Raw genomic sequence first — 19,254 nt, forward strand, 5'->3', positions numbered from 1 at the left:
TCCAGCCAAGAGCCTCACCCCCAAAGGATATCTGGGCATGGGCGTAGCCAGGGGGGCAGCTGCCCCCTAAATCCATAAAAAATAATAAGAATCTGAGGTTCTGCCAAGCGAGAGAGGGCTGAGCCGGAGGGACTCGGCTTGGCAAGGGTTAAAGGGAAGTGAGCTGCCTTCCTAGAGAGGACAGGAAGCAAGAGGGGGCTGGTCCTCCAGAGCCAAGGCCCCTCCCTTCCTAGTCCTTTCCTGCAAGGAAGGGGGGTGTTGCTTTGGGGTCTCTCCTGCAAGAGCTGCATCGCTGTCCCCTCCTGGGATCTGGTGAGTCTCCTCTCTCTCCCCCCAGAGGGTGCAGTGGGGAGACGTGGGGGTCCCAGGGCTGCAGCAGGAGAGGGTGCCTGGGGGGGCTGATCCGGGAGGGGCCAGGTCTGCCACGCTCTCCTTCCTGGAGATCAGAGGATCCCAAACTCGTCTGGCCCTCCGCCCCCCCTTTCAGAAGAAATCTCCCTTCTTTAAACAAAGGAGTCCCTGGGACTTTAACTCTGTGTGACATCGCTCAGCCTCATTGCACAACAGAGGAAACATCTGCAAATGGTTTTCCAAAGCTGGACGAGGAGGTGGACTAGCCCCCCCGTGGAGGAAGGACGGAAGGAAGGAAGGAAGGAAGGAAGGAAGGAAAGGTGGGAGAGAAAGGCCAGGAACAAAGAGAGGGATCCCAGCCCCTAGTCTGGCTGCTGCATTGGGGACCAGTTTCCCAGTCGTCTCCCAGGGCAGCTCCCCACGGAGGCCACTGCAGCCATCCCCTCGCACCCAGAGCATGGCATCCCAGGACCACGTCCTCTCTGTCCCAAAGGGATTGTTGCTGGCAAAGCAGCCGGAAATGGGCGCTGCTACTTCCTGACAGTAAGAGCTGTTCGACAGTGGAATTTGCTGCCAAGGAGTGTGGTGGAGTCTCCTTCCTTGGAGGTCTTTAAGCAGAGGCTTGACAACCATATGTCAGGAGTGCTCTGATGGTGTTTCCTGCTTGGCAGGGGGTTGGACTCGATGGCCCTTGTGGTCTCTTCCAACTCTATGATTCTATGATTCTACTCACTGAGCCTCCAGGAACCTTGGCATGAATGGCTGTGTGTGTGTGTCAAGCTATCTAACAGAATAATAATAGTAATAGTAATAATAATAATAATATTAAAATAAAAAATAACCCACCTAAATTTCAAAGGAGATATCTTTGGCTTTTCCCACTTGGCTCTCAGGGGGTTGGTCAGATACATTCCTCACCCTCCGAGCAAAGAAAAAGGGACCCCACCCCAGGAGTCTCTCTGGAGAGTGGCATAGAGTCCAAGAACAAGAAAAGGAGACAGAAGCAGGGGAATGGGGGAGAGCAACTCCTGAGGTCCCCCAGGTGAGGACCCCGACTAGAGCCAAGCATCCATTTTTCACAAGATACAAACAATTCTCTTGTCTGTTGGTTCTGACTTCATGCATTGACTGGAAGGCAGCGAAACCAGGTTGAGTAATCTCCCAGAAATCCCTTCAGTTGCTTCCACATTTTGCGTGACTAGAAGGCTAGAGACTTATTTCTTCTCCTCTTCCTCCTCTTTCTTTTCAAAAAGATAGCTCACGGTCTCAGATGCGGTGCAGTCCAGCCCTGGTTCCCAGCAAGACTCATCCATGCTTCCTCAGGGAACCATTCCCCCTCCTCACACACAAATTCTGTAACAGAACAATGTATTTGCTTTTTAGGATATGCTACAGCTTCTCATTTAGAAGGGCAGAAATTGGCAGAAGACCGAAGGGTTCCTTCCAATCTTTCAGAGGCTTCCTGGGCGCACAAATGGATGAGCGAGACTCAGTTCTCCCCGAAGCAGGAAGAGGCCATGCCAGCCAAACTGGGAGCAGTGGGGGATTTTGGGAAAACCCAGTGCAGAAGATCCTGGGTGAGGAGGACACCCTCTGCTCAGAGGTGCAGAACCAGCAGTTGAGGCAGTTCTGCTGCCAGGAGGCCAAAGGACCCCGAGAGGTTTGCAGCCGACTCTGCCACTTTTGCCACCAGTGGCTGAAGCCAGAAAGGCACACGAAAGCTGAGATGCTGGACCTGGTGATCTTGGAGCAGTTCCTGGCTGTCCTTCCCCTGGAGATGGAGAGCTGGGTGAGGGAATGCGGAGCAGAGACCAGTTCCCAGGCGGTAGCCCTGGCCGAAGGTGTCCTACTGAGTCAGGCAGAGGAGAGGAAGCAGGTGAGAGAGACTTTCGTCTGGATACTCCCAAGGGGCTCCAAACAGGACAGAGAACATCCCATAATGATCTGCTGATGACCCATCTGTTTTCTAGGAAAGCATCTATGGAATGAGATCTCACACCCTTCAACTTTTTGCCATTCTTTTTCTAACATTTCTCCCCATTCTCTGTTTTGAATCCTTGTTTCTTTTTCAGGGAAAGGATCTCTTTGCAGAAATGGACGTGGATTCCTGTGAGGCAGAGAGGCCTCTGTTGGACACCAGAGAGAGGCCACTGGGTAAGGAGGAAGGTCGTTTTCTCCGTTTGGTCTCATTCTGTTGGTTTTCCAACTCATCTGAGGGTTCTTTTCATCTTGTTTTGGGGGGAGACAGTTGGGAACAAGGGTCCAGAGGAGGGGAGATTGATTTTTGCACCACAAACATATGAAATGGGCACAAACGTCCAAATGCTCTCAGCAGGTAAGGATTTCTCAAAGGCCCATCTGCAGTTAGAGATGCCCTGTTTCACCTGTGAGAGAAGCAGACACTCCTGGCGTCCTGTTTACCTTTTGTCTCTTGCAGGTGACAGAATGATGCCGGCAAGACCTCCTGATCCGTCTTTTCACAGTGGCAGAAGGGAAGAAGCAGTTGAGGAACCAGATCAGGTCAGGGGAAGCTGCCTTGTGGGGACAGAGGCCGAGGGATGGAGCAATGTCATGCACTGGTTGGGGACAGAGGAATGGTGGGAGGATACAGCTGGGGAACCAGGAAGGGAAGATGGCTGAGAGCCCAAGAAGTGGAGGTAGAAGAAGGATGGGTGGTCAGAGGGGGAAGAGGGGGAAGCCTGGGAAGAGGAGGCGTCAGAAGCTGAAAGGCTAACAGGGCTTAGTGAGCTGGAAAACTCTGTGGCAGAATGCAGTGCAGAATCAGAGGCAGAATAATAATAATAATAATAATAATAATAATAATAATAATAATAATAATTTATTATTTATACCCCGCCCATCTGGCTGAGTTTCCCCAGCCACTCTGGGCGGCTCCCAATCAGTGTTAAAAACAGTACAGCGTTACATATTAAAAACTTCCCTGAACAGGGCTGCCTTAAGATGTCTTCTGAATGTCAGGTAATTATTTATCTCTTTGACATCTGATGGGAGGGCGTTCCACAGGGCGGGCGCCACTACCGAGAAGGCCCTCTGTCTGGTTCCCTGTAGCCTCACTTCTCGCAATGAGGGAACCGCCAGAAGGCCCTCGGCGCTGGATCTCAGTGTCCGGGCTGAACGATGGGGGTGGAGACGCTCCTTCAGGTATACAGGACCGAGGCCGTTTAGGGCTTTAAAGGTCAGCACCAACACTTTGAATCGTGCTCGGAAACGTACTGGGAGCCAATGCAGATCTCTCAGAACCGGTGTTATGTGGTCCCGGCGGCCACTCCCAGTCACCAGTCTAGCTGCCGCATTCTGGATTAATTGCAGTTTCCGGGTCACCTTCAAAGGTAGCCCCACGTAGAGCGCGTTGCAGTAGTCCAAGCGTGAGATAACTAGAGCATGCACCACTCTGGCGAGACAGTTCGCGGGCAGGTAGGGTCTTAGCCTGCGTACCAGGTGGAGCTGGTAGACAGCTGCCCTGGACACAGAGTTAACCTGCGCCTCCATGGACAGCTGTGAATCCAAAATGACTCCCAGGCTGCGCACCTGGTCCTTCAGGGGCACAGTTACCCCATTCAAGACCAGGGAATCCCCCACACCAACCCGCTCCCTGTCCCCCAAAAACAGTACTTCTGTCTTGTCAGGATTCAACCTCAATCTGTTAGCCGCCATCCATCCTCCAACCGCGTCCAGGCACTCACACAGGACCTTCACCGCCTTCACTGGTTCTGATTTAAAGGAGAGGTAGAGCTGGGTGTCATCTGCATACTGATGAACACCCAGTCCAAACCCCCTGATGATCTCTCCCAGCGGCTTCATATAGATATTAAAAAGCATGGGGGAGAGGACAGAACCCTGAGGCACCCCACAAGTGAGAGCCCAGGGGTCTGAACACTCATCCCCCACCACCACTTTCTGGACACGGCCCAGGAGGAAGGAGCGGAACCACTGTATGACAGTGCCCCCAGCTCCCAGCCCCTCTAGACGGTCCAGAAGGATGTTATGGTCGATGGTGTCAAAGGCCGCTGAGAGATCCAGCAGAACTAGGAAACAGCTCTCTGTCCCTAGCCCGCCGGAGATCATCAACCAGCGCGACCAAGGCAGTTTCAGTCCCATGGTGAGGCCTGAATCCTGATTGGAAGGGATCCAAATGGTCCGTTTCCTCCAGGCGTGCTTGGAGTTGTTCAGCAACCACCCGCTCAATCACCTTGCCCAAGAATGGCAGATTTGAGACTGGGCGATAGTTGGCCAAATTGGCCGGGTCTAAAGATGTTTTTTTAAGAAGCGGTTTAATGACCGCCTCTTTCAGCGGGTCTGGGAAGGCTCCCTCACAGAGGGAAGCATTCACCACCCCGCAGAGCCCATCGCCCAGCCCTTCCCGGCTTGCTTTTATCAGCCAGGATGGGCAAGGATCAAGGAGACAGGTGGTCGGTTTCACTTGTCCAAGCAGCCTGTCCACATCCTCGGAGGTAACAGATTGGAATTGATCCCATGTAACAGGACCAGACAGAACTCTAGCACTCTCCCGCCCTGGCCCTGCTCCCACGGTGGAGTCTACCTCCTTCTGAATCTGAGCGATTTTATCTGCAAAAAACTTTGCAAAAGCATTGCAGGAGATCTTGGGGTCCCTACCAGGCCCCGGTGGTACAGGTGGTTCCGATAGATTGCGAACCACTTGAAAAAGTCTCCTGCTGCTGTTTTCTGCAGATGCAATGGAGGCGGCGAAGAAGGCCCTCTTCGCCGTCGCCATTGCCACTTGGTAGGCTCGACGTTGAGCTCTAACCCGTGTCCGGTCTGATTCAGAATGAGTTTTCCGCCACCGGCGCTCTAGCCGTCTCAACGATTGTTTCATCACCCTCAGCTCCGGGGAAAACCACGGGGCTGTCCGGGCTCCATGCAATCGGAGAGGGCGCTTCGGAGCCAGACAGTCAATAGCCCTGGTTAACTCCGCATTCCAGCGTGCCACCAGGGAATCAGCTGAAAGGCCATCAGCTTGGGATAAAGCATCCCCTACCACTCTCTGGAAGCCAATTGGATCCATTAAGTGGCGGGGGCAGAAGAGGAAGGAGGCGAGTGGGAGAGGAAGGTTGGGAGGCAGAGGTGAGTCAGGATAAGGATGCCAGAAACCACCCTCCCTGCTTGTCTCTCAGAGCCAGGAGACCCTGTTTATTGCAGAAATCTCTGCTAGATCATCCAAGACAGATGGCCATCCAAAACAGGCTTATTTTATTTCTAGATTGATCACTGAATGCTAAAATTGGTTTCTACGTAGTGAACAAATCAGAACAAATAGTGGCCTGGATTCTCCTAACTAGCCCCATCGGCTGCAAAATGGGACCTGCCCCCTTTTTCTCCCCCTCTCCATGCCTCCATGAATCCCTTGAATTTGGCTCTAGGGCATTGGGAGGGAACTCCCCAGAACAGCTCAGGAGGAGAGGGAAAAGTCGATCCTTCCATTGGGGAAACTGGAATGCTTGTGTAAGCAGAATGACTTGAAAAACAGAATGTGGAGTACCACCTATTGCACAAAGACAAATACCCATTATTAAAACTTAAAATTAGCATCCATATTTAAAATGTGCAGCAAAGCAATCCTATTGAAACAACATCGCAATGTACAGGAAGGAAACAACAGAGAATTGTGTAGCAGATCATATTTCTGCTGTCTCAGAGGAGGACATATCCCTTTTTCATTTAGGGTCCAGTGTGCTTTGAAGATGTCGCTGTTCATTTCACGGACGAGGAGTGGGCGTTGCTGGATCCTGACCAGAGAGCTCTGCATAAGGATGTCATGGAGGAGAATCGTGGGATCCTGGCCTCTCTTGGTAAGGCTCCCTGTGGTATCGTCATATCTGCCTGGAAATTCAAAAAATACCTCTATGGGACCAACCTCATCTATTTTTACAGAGCTCAACAGCACCCCCTATAACACCTGGGAACCTACCACCCCCACCCCCAGCTTTTCCTTTGAACAACCTTCCTGAAATTATTCCTTTTTCTACCAGGATTGGGCTGGTCTGAACTTCCCAGGCCATCTTCAATGTCAGCTTCAGAATTAGTTAGGAAAAAAGTAGCTTCAGGTTTTGGCTTTTGTTGCTGTCAGTCTTGGGTTGACCAAAGAGACGACTGGCAGTGAAGCTCAGGTGCTGCCAGCCAGAGAAGAAGCAGGCCTAGGGAGAGGAGAGTTAGCAACGGAAGGCAGAGAGGAGGGGGAGGGGAACTGTCATCTGAGCTCTGAACAAAGGGGAGAAGAAAAAGGGAGACAGAATGACAGACAGCTGTGTGAGAGCTACAGGAGTGAGTCAGACGCTGGAATGCAGGAAGCATTCTCTGCCAAATCTCGTAGGATCTGAAAAGTGGTCGAGACGCTCAATCTGAAAAGTGGTCGAGGCGCTCTAAAGATACTGGAAGAGAAGGTGGGGGCTTCCGTGCTGGGGAAGGGGGAGGAGCTCAGTCTGGGCAACTCCATCTTGTGGGGAGGACGAAGAGTAGAGGAGCTCCGTCCAAGTTTGTTGTTTTAGCAATAAATCTGAAATTATTAACAGTCTCACGTTTGTGGGAGAGACCAAGCCATAGCAAGGAGTGACATTGGAGATGGAGGGGATGCCATGACTGGGCCAAACAAAATCCATCCAAGAGAAGAGCTAGGCTTATGGAATCTCAGGTAGTAGTAGCAGTGATGAGGATGAGGATGATACAGTGGTACCTTGGTTTACAAACTTAATTTTTTCGAGAACAGGTACCACTGTAGTAATAATAATAATTTTTTGTAATGGCTTGGCTCTCCCACAGAAGCGAGACACCGGCAGTAATTATCTCGGGTTTATTGCTCAAACACATAAATCACTCCGGAGCTCTTTCACTCCATGTCTGACTTCCAAGTTTGCAGTTGCCAAGTCTAAACTCTGCCCCTTCCTCTTCTTCCAAGAGGGGAAAAAACCCTTTCGCTTCCCCTCTTTCCCCCTCCTCTCACTGACATTTTTGCGCCTTCTAGTTTTTGGGCTAGCTATTCCTGGCCTCTCCCCTTCTGTCTCTAAGCTAAGATTCGTATTTTGTGGATCTTTGCTATCTGCTGCCTGCTCTCTGTTCTCTGAAGCTCTGCCACTCGGCTGCCCCTCCTCCCTCTCACATTCCAGCTCACATTCCAGTTTCCTTATCTCTCTTTGCCTGCTTTCATACATTCCAGCCTCTGTCAGCTCCGGAACAAAGCTGACATTTTTATTTCTACCCTGCCCGTCTGGTTGGGTTGCCCCAGCCACTCTGGGCGGCTTCCAACACATATATAAACATGAAACAGAAATAATAATATTCTGATGCCATATAAAAAGAACATTAACTTAAAATGAACAACTTATACTGGTGGCCAAAATTGTGGAAACCTTTTGTGAAAAGTGTATTTCTGAGGTTTGATGGCTCATAACATCACTTTTGTGTGGAGTAATACCATAAAATTATATATCAATGGAAAGATAATTTAATGAAGAATGTAATGTAATGACTTTTATGAAGGAGTATTTATTGGAACAGCAGTCATAAAGAAAAAACGTGAAACTTTTGGTAACCATTGGTAACCTTTAGCTTTAATTACAGCCTTACAACGCTTTCCCATGAAGTGAATCAAATTTTTAGTTCTGGAGCTGTAAGAATGTGAAACCAAGATTGAATTATTGCCTCTGTTAATTGGGCTTTATTGCTGGGTTGCCTCTGATTAACAAGTTTCTTTAGTCGGCTCCATAGATTTCTGATTGGGTTAATGTTTGGGCTATTCCCAGTCCATTCCGGCAATGGAATAGGATTACCTTGAAAGCACCTTTTTCACGCAGCAGCAACAGGACATGGAGCTGAGTCCTGTTGAAATAGAAAATAAATATATAAGTAGGAGGGGGCCGCTAGGGGCGCCTTGGAAGATGGCGGATATTAACATCTATCCAGCTCGCACGAGGTAATTAGAGGCTGATTATGGGGAGTAAATCAGTCTCCCTCATCTCTCCAGGGAGGAGAGATGCTGTTTTCACCCGCTGTTGCCATAAATCACCCCCGAGTTCGGCAGAAGGAGGGGGTGAGGCACTGGGTGCACAACCCTTGGCGGGCCTCAGAACTCCTCCGAAGCTACTTCCAGGAGCGAAACTAGTTGCGTTACTTAAAAGGAAAAAAATTGGTGAAAGCAAGGCACAGGCTTCAAGAGAGGCAGGAGGTTTTTATCTGCTAACAAGTTTACCACTGAATTGAAGAAGACTGAGACGGAAGATTACATCAAAGAACTGCAGACATGCTGGTATGTGGATTGGAGTGCAACGGAACTAAAGGGGGGGATGACTTTTTATCTTTTTTTGCTCTATGTGATTAACTAATAACCCTCCCTCTTAGAATATCCATCACAGCAACTAATTGGCAAATGGGAGTAAAAAGGAACTGTGTGAGAATAATATGAATTTAAAGGTTTTACTCTGTAAAGTATTTGGAAAGAAGGGCTCTCTTTGTGACGCAGTTAGAATGGAGATTTGATACGAGACCTGTGTTGCAGGAGGTTTGGTCTTGGGGAGGGCGAGCCGAAGATTTATTACTTTCGATGAGATTGTGAACTGGAAGGGGCAGCCCTCCCGGGAAAAGACTAATTTACGATGCAACAGGTCAGGAAAGTTAAAGAGCGAGCTTTTGGACTGTATTTCATCGGAACAACAAGAAGGCGATTGCTTGCTCGAGCGGAAATGCCTGGATTATTGGGATTTACGAGAGAGCAGTACAAAGCCCACACAGAAATACAAACAAGACTGTTTCTTTCAACCCACTTGCGGAGCAATTTGGAGGTGAATGAAAAGGAAAATGAGTAACGACAAGGATTGAGAAGAAGGGACTGGAAATATCATTCTTAATATGAAAGCAGCAGAAAATATTCGAGGATTGGACTCCTGCCATCAAGAAGCATGGGTACCCCCCACAAAAATTTATAATTTGGAAAATAATTGGATTACATGATATGTATTGTTATAATTTGGACTAATTGGTTTGTTGTGTTTAATTCGGTAATATGAAACTTAATAAAAGATCACCTGCGGAAGGCTTCAGTTTGGGCTAAAGTATTTCATTTTTTATTTGGGGGCATTTCCATTCCCTTTAATGATGAAAATTCTGCCCACACCTTTTGCTGCCATACAACCTCAGATCATCACATTATCTGGGTGTTTCACGGTTGGTGTAATGCAAGTAGCATGTAAATCTTCTCTGATTCTTCCCCTTGTGTATTTCATGGCATCACTACCAAGCAAGGAGATTTGGGTCACATCCCTCCAAAAACATTGTCCCATTGTTCCGTGTCCAATTAACATGGGTTTAATCTTTTCAACCTTTGCGGGGGGCCACTAGGGGGCGCATAGGAAGATGGCCGACAATAACATCTCTCCGACCCACAGGAGGTAATTTGGAGGCTATGTTGGGAGTAATTAGGCTCCCTACACACTCAAGACAGTGAGTGGGGCCGTTTGCCTGCTGTGCCCGATATCACCCCCGAATTTTTGAGGGGGATGGGGGCATTAGGCACAAAAACCCTCCTGTGGGATCTTGGGACTCCTGGACGCTGTCTCTGACCTGCGCCACTAGCTGCAAGAACTTCAAAAGAAACAATTTGGCACGAAGGAATGCACATGCTTCAGGAAATGAGGAGGAGTGAAGACTGCAACAGAAGAGGTCTCTGGAAAAATAAGATTTAAATTATGAGAAGACACGTCAAGATACGGTATGGCAAAGGACTGAAGGGGGAGGGGGGGAAATGTTTTATTTTCCTACTTATGTGATTAAACCCAAGAATCCCCTCCCTTCAAGAGGCAAAAGCCAGAAATGAGGTTTTAAGGACTTAAGCTGTGAATCTAAGGCTGTGTGGAGATAAACTTTCGAACCAAAGCATGTTTCTAGAAGACTGTGGAATGTATAAGAGCTTTGTTCTGACACAGTCAAAAATCCCGTCGCCATTTTGGGAAGCTCTGTCGGAGGACTAAGTCCGGGAGGAGGAAGAGTGAAAGAGAGCGTTCTTACATCGTGGGAGAAACTCCTCAAAGAGGTCTTAAGAGCGACAGAGCTATAATTTACGAGGGAAAAAGTGATCTTATCTCCGAAGGTGAAGATTTATGGGAACCATCTGGAATTGAGGATTGACGACGGGAAATCCACACAGGAGTATTATCGGAGTTTATCGGCTTAAGGAGACCATCAGAAGAGACCATAAAGGACAAAGAGAAAATATATGATTAAGAAGTGATGTGGAAACAGCAAGATAAGATTGGAAAGAACTATGAATATGTGTTTGGACTGTTTGAACATCTATTTGGACTTATTTGGACTGATTTGGACATTAATGCAGAAGTAAGGATTAGATCAGAATCCTTCCTCGGATCTGGAAGTATGGGACCCCCCAACAAAATTTAAAAATTCGACTCTGTAATTTGGAATTTATGTGATGTGGTTTGATTTGATGTGATTGGCCGGTTAATAAAATTTATTTTTTAAAAAAAATCTTTTCAACCTTTGCTTGAGAGATTTTCTTTAGTCGTTTAGTCGTGTATGACTCTTTGTGACCCCATGGACCAGAGCACACCAGGTCCTACTGTCTTCTCTGCCTCCCGCAGTTTGGTTAAACTCATGCTTGAGAGATAACAATGGCTTTTTCCTTAGAATTCTAACATTTAGAGCAGTCCTTGCACTCAACTTCACATTACATCTCGCCATGTCATCTTGTATACACCAAAATGATTTTCTTCTGTCATGTAGGGATTGTCACTTGCCTTTGTGCACCTTTTCCTGCCTTTACCAGTCTGATTTTATAGTTGCTGAGTCTCCTTATACCTCTTCAATAATATTGAAATGCCATCTTTGGTTAAGTTTTCCCCAATCTTTCATCTAATTTCTTCATAACTGTAGCCCTGTTCACTTAATACTACAATTTTACATTGCTTTCTGGGTGACCAGTCAACTCTTTGTGCCATTTCTATAATTTTATTATGTTTTACAACCTCACTAAATGAAAGAACAAAAAAAAAAAACCAACTTGACAGCAATCACATAACACACTGACAAAAGTCAACCTAAGCAAGTTGTGCTTCCTTTTTCTGGTTATTTGACTATAACATTTGATAGAATATGGGTAATTGAACAACCTTTGTTGAATTGCAGTCTTCATTAAATTATCTTTCCATTGATATATTATTTTATGATATTACTCCAAATGAAGTGGTGTTATAAGCCATCAAAACTCTGAAATACACTTTTTTCCAAAAGTCTTCCACAATTTTGACCACTACTGTATATCAAACAAACCAACATTCAGCAACTCATCAGAACATAATAATAAATATGATGGTTAATGACAAACAACACAGGTAATGAACACAAGCCCAACTTCCTTCAGTTCTTCTCCATTTGTTCCTGAGGCTCTAATCCCTTTTTGTCTCCATTGCAGATTGTGATGAATCGAAAATTGAGAACAAAGGTGACCACGATAAAATCCCCAGAGAGGAGAAGCCGCGTAAAAATTTAGAGTGTGGAGAAAGCTGCAATCAGAGCTCCAATTCCACTTCCCATCAACAAAATCTCATTGGAAATAAACTCTATCAGCGCATGGAATGTGGAAAGACCTTCAGCCAGAGCTCCTCTCTCACTTCCCATCAAAGAATTCACACAGGGGAGAAACTCTATCAGTGTGTGGAATGTGGAAAGAGCTTCAGTTGGATCTCCCATCTCACTTCCCATCAAAGAATTCATACAGGAGAAAAACCCTATCAGTGTGTGGAATGTGGAAAGAGCTTCATTCAGAGCTCCTCTCTCACTTCACATCGAAGAATTCATACAGGGGAGAAACCCTATCAGTGTGTCGAATGTGGAAAGAGCTTCAGGAAGAGCTCCGATCTCACTTCACATCGAAGAATTCATACAGGGGAGAAACCCTATCCATGTGTGGAATGCGGAAAGAGCTTCAGAATGAGCCATGATCTCACCTCCCATAAGAGAATTCATACAGGGGAGAAACCCTATCAGTGTGTGGAATGCGGAAAGAGCTTCAGTCAGATCTCCGGTCTCTCTTACCATCAAAGAATTCATACAGGGGAGAAACCCTATCTGTGTGTGGAATGCGGAAAGAGCTTCCGTCAGATCACCAATCTCACTTACCATCAAAGAATTCATACAGGGGAGAAACCCTATCTGTGTGTGGAATGTGGAAAGAGCTTCCCTGAAAGCTCCTCTCTCACGTCCCATCGAAGAATTCATACAAGGGAGAAACCCTATCAGTGTGTGGAATGCGGAAAGAGCTTCACTCAGAGCTCCTATCTCACTAAGCATCAGAGAATTCATACAGGCGAGAAACCCCATCAGTGTGTGGAATGTGGAAAGAGCTTCACTCAGAGCTCCTATCTCACTAAGCATCAGAGAATTCATACAGGGGAGAAACCCTATCAGTGTGTGGAATGTGGAACGAGCTTCACTCAGAACTCCAAACTCACTTCCCATCAAAGAATTCATACAGGGGAGAAACCATATCAGTGTGTGGAATGTGGAAAGAGCTTCAGTCACAGCCACAATCTCACTTCACATCAAAGAATTCATACAGGGGAGAAACCATATCAGTGTGTGGAATGTGGAAAAAGCTTCATTCAGAGGGCCAATCTTACTTCCCATCAAAGAATCCATACAAAGGTTAGAAAAAACCATTGTACAGATTTAGGAGCCAGGCAAATCCACACTTTTTTAACCAGGCCTTTGGCTGATTGACATTTAATGCCCTTTTAAAATGTGGTGTTTTGTGTTTTTATTTTGTTTTTTTATGTTGTAACCATCCTGAGACCTGTGGGTGTAGGGAATAGCTACCAACTTTCTGCACTACCTAGAGTACCCACAGAATTGTGGCTTCTACTGGCAACGCACATAGGAGAACAAATGAAAGACAAACACAATGAGCAGGCAAAACCCTGGAAAGGGCCATACCAAATGGACATCCGGTGTGAAGAGGTCACTGTCCCCACTGCTGAACAATGCCACAGGTAGAGGAGATGGAATGCTAGAAGTGTTCTCCCGGGCAAGGGGAGCTGCTGGGAAATTGAACTACGAGCTCAAAATATTAATTTTTTAAAAAGTTGCTGCCATTATAGGCATTCCAGGCAGAAAGCTGGAGGGTGAGCAGGCCCAGGCTGTGCTGCACCCAAGAGTGGGGGTGAAGGGAGAAGGGAGAAGTGAAGAGACTGAAAGCTTTTTCTTCCCTATGCGTTTCCGGTGCAGCTCTGAATTCCACCTGGTCCGGAATTGTCCAGTGGAGCCACAGGATTTCTCCAAGGCCGTTTTCTTTGGCAACCAGATAACAGGAGCTGCCAAGCGTGGGAAGCCTCGAAAGGTCTCAAGGAAACTGGCAGAGACATGTCGTCACAGTATCATTTGGCTGCTGCTATGGCAACAGTGAAAAACTGCGACCAGGGCCACGTGCTGAGCTGGGTGATTGTCAGTGGGGCCAGTCACCACCTCATGTCATCGCTATCTAGTGGTTTTTTGTGGAACTGCAAGGCTGTGAAAACTGGAAGAAGTGTAACTCTTGCAGATGGTTCCAAGCGCTATGTCTGGCTCTGTTTATTGTTCTTTTTTACAGGCAGAGATTGAGGCCTATGTCGTTCCAGAGATGCAGTGCTGTTTGTTTTCTGTTTCCTCTCTTGTCCATGTTGGGTTCAAAGTGTGTTTTGAAAATAATGTTTATTCCATTTCCAGAGGTGGGCGACAACTGGTCAGTGTTGAGTGCAAAGACAGGCTGTTTGTGCTAGAATCGTCTATTGCACGTAAAGGTCCCACTGAGGATGCACAAGCACAGTGTGGTAACCTTCCCATTCATGATGGGTGCCATCATGGCGTTTGGCACCGGAGAATGTCACATATCAACTGGGGGTACGTGAAGAAGGTCCCAGGGTGCACTGAGGGGTGCAAGATGAAGGCATGTGACAAATACCTGGAATGCAGGGTGCCTTCAAGAAAGCCAAGGTTCAGATGTGCTCTTATCCTAGGTCTGACAGAGTAACTACAAAACCTTTTGAGCTAGTCCATGCAGACCTTTGCAGCCCTATGCCAGTTGCCAGTCTGGGCGGGGCCAAATTTGTGCTATCTCTGGTGGATGATTATTCCAGAAATGGGTGGATTTTCTCTCTGAAGCACAAGTGAGAGGCTGCTGCTTTGGTGAAAGACTGGATAACGGCAGTGAGAACTACTGTTCTTACTGCGGGTCAAGGGCTTTCAATCAGATCGCGGTGGAGAGTTCACCAGGTCTGCCTTGCAGAACTTCTTCTGCCAGAAAGGCATACACCACAGGTTGACTGTAGCAAATTCTCCTCAGGAGAATGGCGTTGCAGAATGCAGGTAGAGAATGCTGCAGGAGGCAACCAAAACCATGCTCTTTGACACAGGGTTGCCCCAGCGGTTTTGGCTGGAAGCGTGGAAATCCACATCGTTCACTGAACCGTTCTTACAGTTCTGTAGTAGGGGACACGCCCTATTTTCTGCTGCACAGCAAGAAGCTGGGCATGTTTAGCCTGGAGAAGAAGAGGTTAAGGGGTGATATGATAGCCATGTTCAAATATATAAAAGGATGTCACATAGAGGAGGGAGAAAGGTTGTTTTCTGCTGCTCCAGAGAAGCGGACATGGAGCAATGGATCCAAACTGCAGGAAAGAAGATTCCAGCTAAACATTAGGAAGAACTTCCTGACAGTAAGAGCTGTTCGACAGTGGAATTTGCTGCCAAGGAGTGTGGTGGAGTCTCCTTCTTTGGAGGTCTTTAAGCAGAGGCTTGACAACCATATGTCAGGAGTGCTCTGATGGTGTTTCCTGCTTGGCAGGGGGTTGGACTCGATGGCCCTTGTGGTCTCTTCCAACACTATGATTCTATGATTCTATTCTAAGCCCAAGGTGCATTTCTTCCGTGTGTTTGGATGTGAGGCTTGGGTCCTTGTGCAAACACAGAAAGGGTGGCCCTAGGTCCCAGAGAATGATCCTTTGTGGGTATGAGCCAGGGACCAAGTGGTGGAGATTTGCCTATCCAGAAGGCAATCAGTCTAGGATTCTAGTCAGCAGGAGTGCTGAGTTCTGTGAGCAGAGTGGGTGGAAATGCATACATGGGAATCCATACATTCTTTCAGAGAGTCTGCTTGACTCTGCTGATGAAGGAAAGGTAGAAACTGATCCTGCTGCTGAGGCTCAGAGTCCCAACCCAGAGCAGGAACAGGAAAGGGCATCTCCTAAAGCTGTTAAGCTAGAGCCAAAGAGTGCTCCTTCTCACCCACAAGTCCAGTTGAGAAATCCAGAATGCGCAGTAAGTCAGAGGGGAGAGCAAGGACACACTAGTTGGCCCTAGTGGGTCAGAGGGGGTACCTGAAGTTGTGCTGAGGTGTTCAGCTCACACTACTAAAGGAAAACCACCTGAAAGGTTTGAGGTCACTAGCGTGTGGATTGGTGTGGCTCAGTGTGAACCAGAGAGTTTTGAGGAAGTTCAGAAGTTGCCTGAAGAGGAAGCCAGGAAGTGGCAAGAGGCAATGCAGAAGGAAATGAACTCAATGGAGTCTCTAGGTGTGTTCTCCATCACGACACTGCCAGCAGGCAAGCAGGCCGTGAGCAGCCGCCGGGTTTACCGTCTTAAACCCACAGGAACTGGAGAACCGCAGTACAAGGCTAGGCTGGTAGCCAGAGGGTTTACGCAGTGGAACTGCTGCCTGGTGTATGCTCCTACTTCCAGAGCATAGGTGTATGCTCCTACTTCCAGAAGTAAAAGTCTGTGCATGCTCTTAGCCATTGCTGCACAGAGAGGTCATCAGGTGCATCACTTTGATGTGGATGTAGCCTATTTGAACTCAGACCTCCAGGAGGATCTGTACATGCATCCTCCTCCAGGGCTTGAGAGCAATAGGCCAGATGCAGTGTGGAAGCTTCATAAGTCCATTTACGGTCTGAAGCAATCGGCCAGGAACTGGAACTTGTGTCTGAATGAAGCCTTAGAGAGCATGGGTTTCAAGAGGAGTCTTGCTGATAGCTGCCTGTACCTGAAAGGGTCAGGAGAGTCACAAGAGGTGGTCTTGATTTTTGTGGATGATACAATCTATGTGGCAAAGACAGGGAAAGAGGTTCAAGGGTTTGCCACAGAGCTTGGAAAACATTTCCAACTCAAAAACCTAATCCAGTGAAAGTTTACCTAGGCGTCCAGATAGATAGGTCCCAGGACGGAAGCTTCTTGCTCAGTCAGAAAGGCCAGATTGAGCTGTTGCTTGAGAAGTTCAGAATGAAAGACAGTCAGCTAGGGGAATGTGCCGAGTTCGAAAACACTGAGATCTTTCAGTCAGCTCTGGGTAGTTTGCTGTATCTCTCCCAGTGGAGCAGACCAGACATACGCTAGCATTTGCTACCAATCTGCTCAGCAGGGAAGCTACAAGGCCAAGTGTGAGTGCCTGGAATGGTATCAAGAGGATGCTGGGTTACCTGCAGGATACCAAAGATTTCTGTCTCAAACTGTTGGCTAAGGGTGAAACCAAGCTTACGTGCTGGACTGATAGCGACTGGGCGAATCTGGAAGTCTGTGCCTAGGATGGGAATAAAGTTTGGGGACACTCTAGTTGGGTGGAAGTCCCAAAAGCAGAGTCTCATTGCGCTTTCCTCTACTGAAGCTGAATTCAGTGCGTTGTCAGAGCTTTGCAGAGAACTAGAGTTTTACACGTGTTTGGTCCAAGAAATCTGCAGGGATTGTTGTTTGCCCGTCACTGTCTGGGAGGATAATCAACCCTGTCTGAAGTTGGCAGAGTCTGGGCAGTTTAAGGCCAGAACCAAACATTTGGACATACGTTTCCAAAACGTGTGTCGGAATGTCCAGTCAGGCTTGGTGATGCTGAAGTACTGTCCAAGCCAGCAGAATCTGGGAGATGGGTTTCCAGAGGCACAGTGAATTCTGTGCAGGGTTGTTTTGGGGGTAAGTGTTGATGCTTACGAGCCCCAGCAGTGCAAGACAAGAGGAGGTGTGAGGAGAATCAGAGCTTACAGGGTTAAAACAGCTCAGAGGCTTATGTTGTGCCCACTGAGGGGTGGAGATCCTTACATCCGGGATCTGTTATTTGTCTTTCTGCTTTCGTTTTCTGACCAAGACGAAAGGAGTAGCGATATCTGCCGCTCCCAGAACGGATGAATTATTTTTGCTTCTGTACATATTTTTGCTTCTGTACATAAAGCTGCTTAGATTAGAAAGTGGCTGTGTATAGATGCACACAAGCACAAAGCTGTGTTTCTCTGCTACAAGTCCAGGAAGCTGAGTCGCAGCGTAAGAGTACCAGACTCCACAGGCTCTGGATCGCAGAGCCTAACCCCACAGTTCCTAAGGGACCAAAAAGATAATTGCAGCCTGGATACACTTGCCCAATTCAAACTGATTCCAATTAGAATTTATATAGCCCCATGGTTCTCAACTTTTTTTTTGAATATTTTTTATTAGGAATTTCAACAGCAATTTATAAAAAACACATCATCCTCATTCCCCCCATTTTCCCCTCCCCCCAGAAAGAAAACCTCCCTTCCCGCATTATATTATGACCTATATCTTGTGCCCATTTAATCATGACTGATTTCACCTCTTCATCTTTTGTTTCTCATTCTAGCAGAATACTATATGCACCTTTCAGCAACTTCCCTTTCCCTTCTACGACTTCCTTTTGAAATCTAGATGTTGTGTAGCGAAATCATTTCTTATTGTCTTCTTGTAACCAACTCTGAAAATGGTCTTTTATTTCCTCGTAATCTCTTCGTTTCCATTTTCCTTCTTGATCCTTTAACAAGTCAGCATAGGTAAGCCACTTTCCTTTCTTTCCAAGTGGTTTGAGCAGTAAAGCTTCATGTGGTGAAAGCCACCAAGGGGGTTGCTGTTCTAACAAATCTTTATATCTCCCCCATACACTCATTAGTGATTTCAAAATTATATGGTTATAAAAACTTTTATGTACCTTCCCTTTCCCATGCCATAAATATGCGTGCCAGCCAAATCTATTGTCATGTCCTTCCAATTCTAATGCTTCTTGCTTTTCCAACTTCACCCAGTCCCTAATCCATATCAGGCATGCAGCTTCATAATATAATTTAAAGTCTGGGAGGACAAAACCGACTCTGTCTTTTATGTCTGTGAAAAACCATTCTAAAAAGGGCAGTTGTTCAAATTAGTCATTTTAACTCTATAAGGGACCATTCCTGCTAAGTCAAAGCATATACACCTTCATGTATCTGCTGTTTAATGGCTCCTGAAGCTTTGTCTTGGCGAAGTGGATTTGAAACCATTTAAAAATGGATAGAGAAGGTTGGCACACTGCAGAGTGCCAGGTGGAGCAAGGAAATGTGGTCATAAATTGATCTAATCTCAATACTGGACTCCGCAATAGTCTGATCTATTAGAAAGCTTAAAATGCATGAGAATCCTCCACTGGGGTGTAGGCAATAAGACACTATACATTGAACATAAAAACAATTATACACAAAAATTGAATCCCCCCTTTGTGGAAATAGCATACTCTCAGACACAGCATTCCTACATAATAACACACAACATACTAATGAAATCTGAGTTGCCTATCTTGAGGCAATCGTGATCTTTTACATATCTTTTCAATCCTGGGGCACAGAGTCTTGAGGTTTAAGAGGTAAGAGAATGTGCTTGCAATTCAACTTTCCCCCCTTTGTCAGCCCCCTCCCTGTCAGTCTATATCCTTTGGAAAGAGATAGCTGTGGCCACTCTGGTGTCTTTTGTTGTTGCTGCAGGTAATAAATAGTCTTGTGGTCACGAGGAATTGGGCTGAGGGTTTTCCACCATTGGGTCTGCGTTGACATCTGTAGAAGGGATATCCTGTAAGCGGGAGGGTGGGGC

At 46.9% G+C, this 19,254-nt stretch overlaps 2 protein-coding genes across 3 annotated transcripts in view; both read left to right on the forward strand.

The window, feature by feature from the left end:
- The first annotated feature begins 265 nt into the window (after positions 1-265).
- Positions 266-19,254, forward strand: part of LOC310760694 (uncharacterized protein) — a 58,150-nt gene continuing 39,161 nt past the window's right edge. Inside the window, exons 1-3 of one of the 2 annotated variants that reach the window (XM_083609681.1) lie at positions 266-312; positions 1,735-2,227; positions 2,424-2,505. In XM_083609681.1, coding sequence (XP_083465807.1) covers positions 1,826-2,227; positions 2,424-2,505 — 484 coding nt within the window. In that variant the 5' untranslated portion in view covers positions 266-312; positions 1,735-1,825. Of the gene's footprint in view, positions 313-1,330; positions 1,394-1,734; positions 2,228-2,423; positions 2,506-19,254 lie in introns of those variants that run through there. The other variant, XM_083609680.1, reaches the window with a different exon arrangement.
- Positions 2,613-17,594, forward strand: LOC310760775 (uncharacterized protein). The gene is made up of 3 exons (XM_083609932.1): positions 2,613-2,871; positions 6,053-6,179; positions 11,804-17,594. The coding sequence occupies exons 1-3, from the start codon at positions 2,656-2,658 to the stop codon at positions 13,108-13,110; spliced, it is 1,650 nt and encodes a 549-aa protein (XP_083466058.1). The 5' UTR covers positions 2,613-2,655; the 3' UTR covers positions 13,111-17,594.

The sequence above is a fragment of the Podarcis filfolensis genome, assembly GCF_964270895.1.
Source record: "Podarcis filfolensis genome assembly, chromosome: 4".
Classification (NCBI taxonomy): Eukaryota; Metazoa; Chordata; class Lepidosauria; order Squamata; family Lacertidae; genus Podarcis; species Podarcis filfolensis.

Bases quoted from the DNA above. Each gene is read 5' to 3' on its own strand.
- LOC310760775 (XM_083609932.1), top strand. From the start codon at position 2,656: ATGGGCACAAACGTCCAAATGCTCTCAGCAGGTAAGGATTTCTCAAAG. The intron at 2,872-6,052 runs GTCAGGGGAAGC...TTTTTCATTTAG, and splicing joins CAGTTGAGGAACCAGATCAG to GGTCCAGTGTGCTTTGAAGA. The intron at 6,180-11,803 runs GTAAGGCTCCCT...TCTCCATTGCAG, and splicing joins TGGGATCCTGGCCTCTCTTG to ATTGTGATGAATCGAAAATT.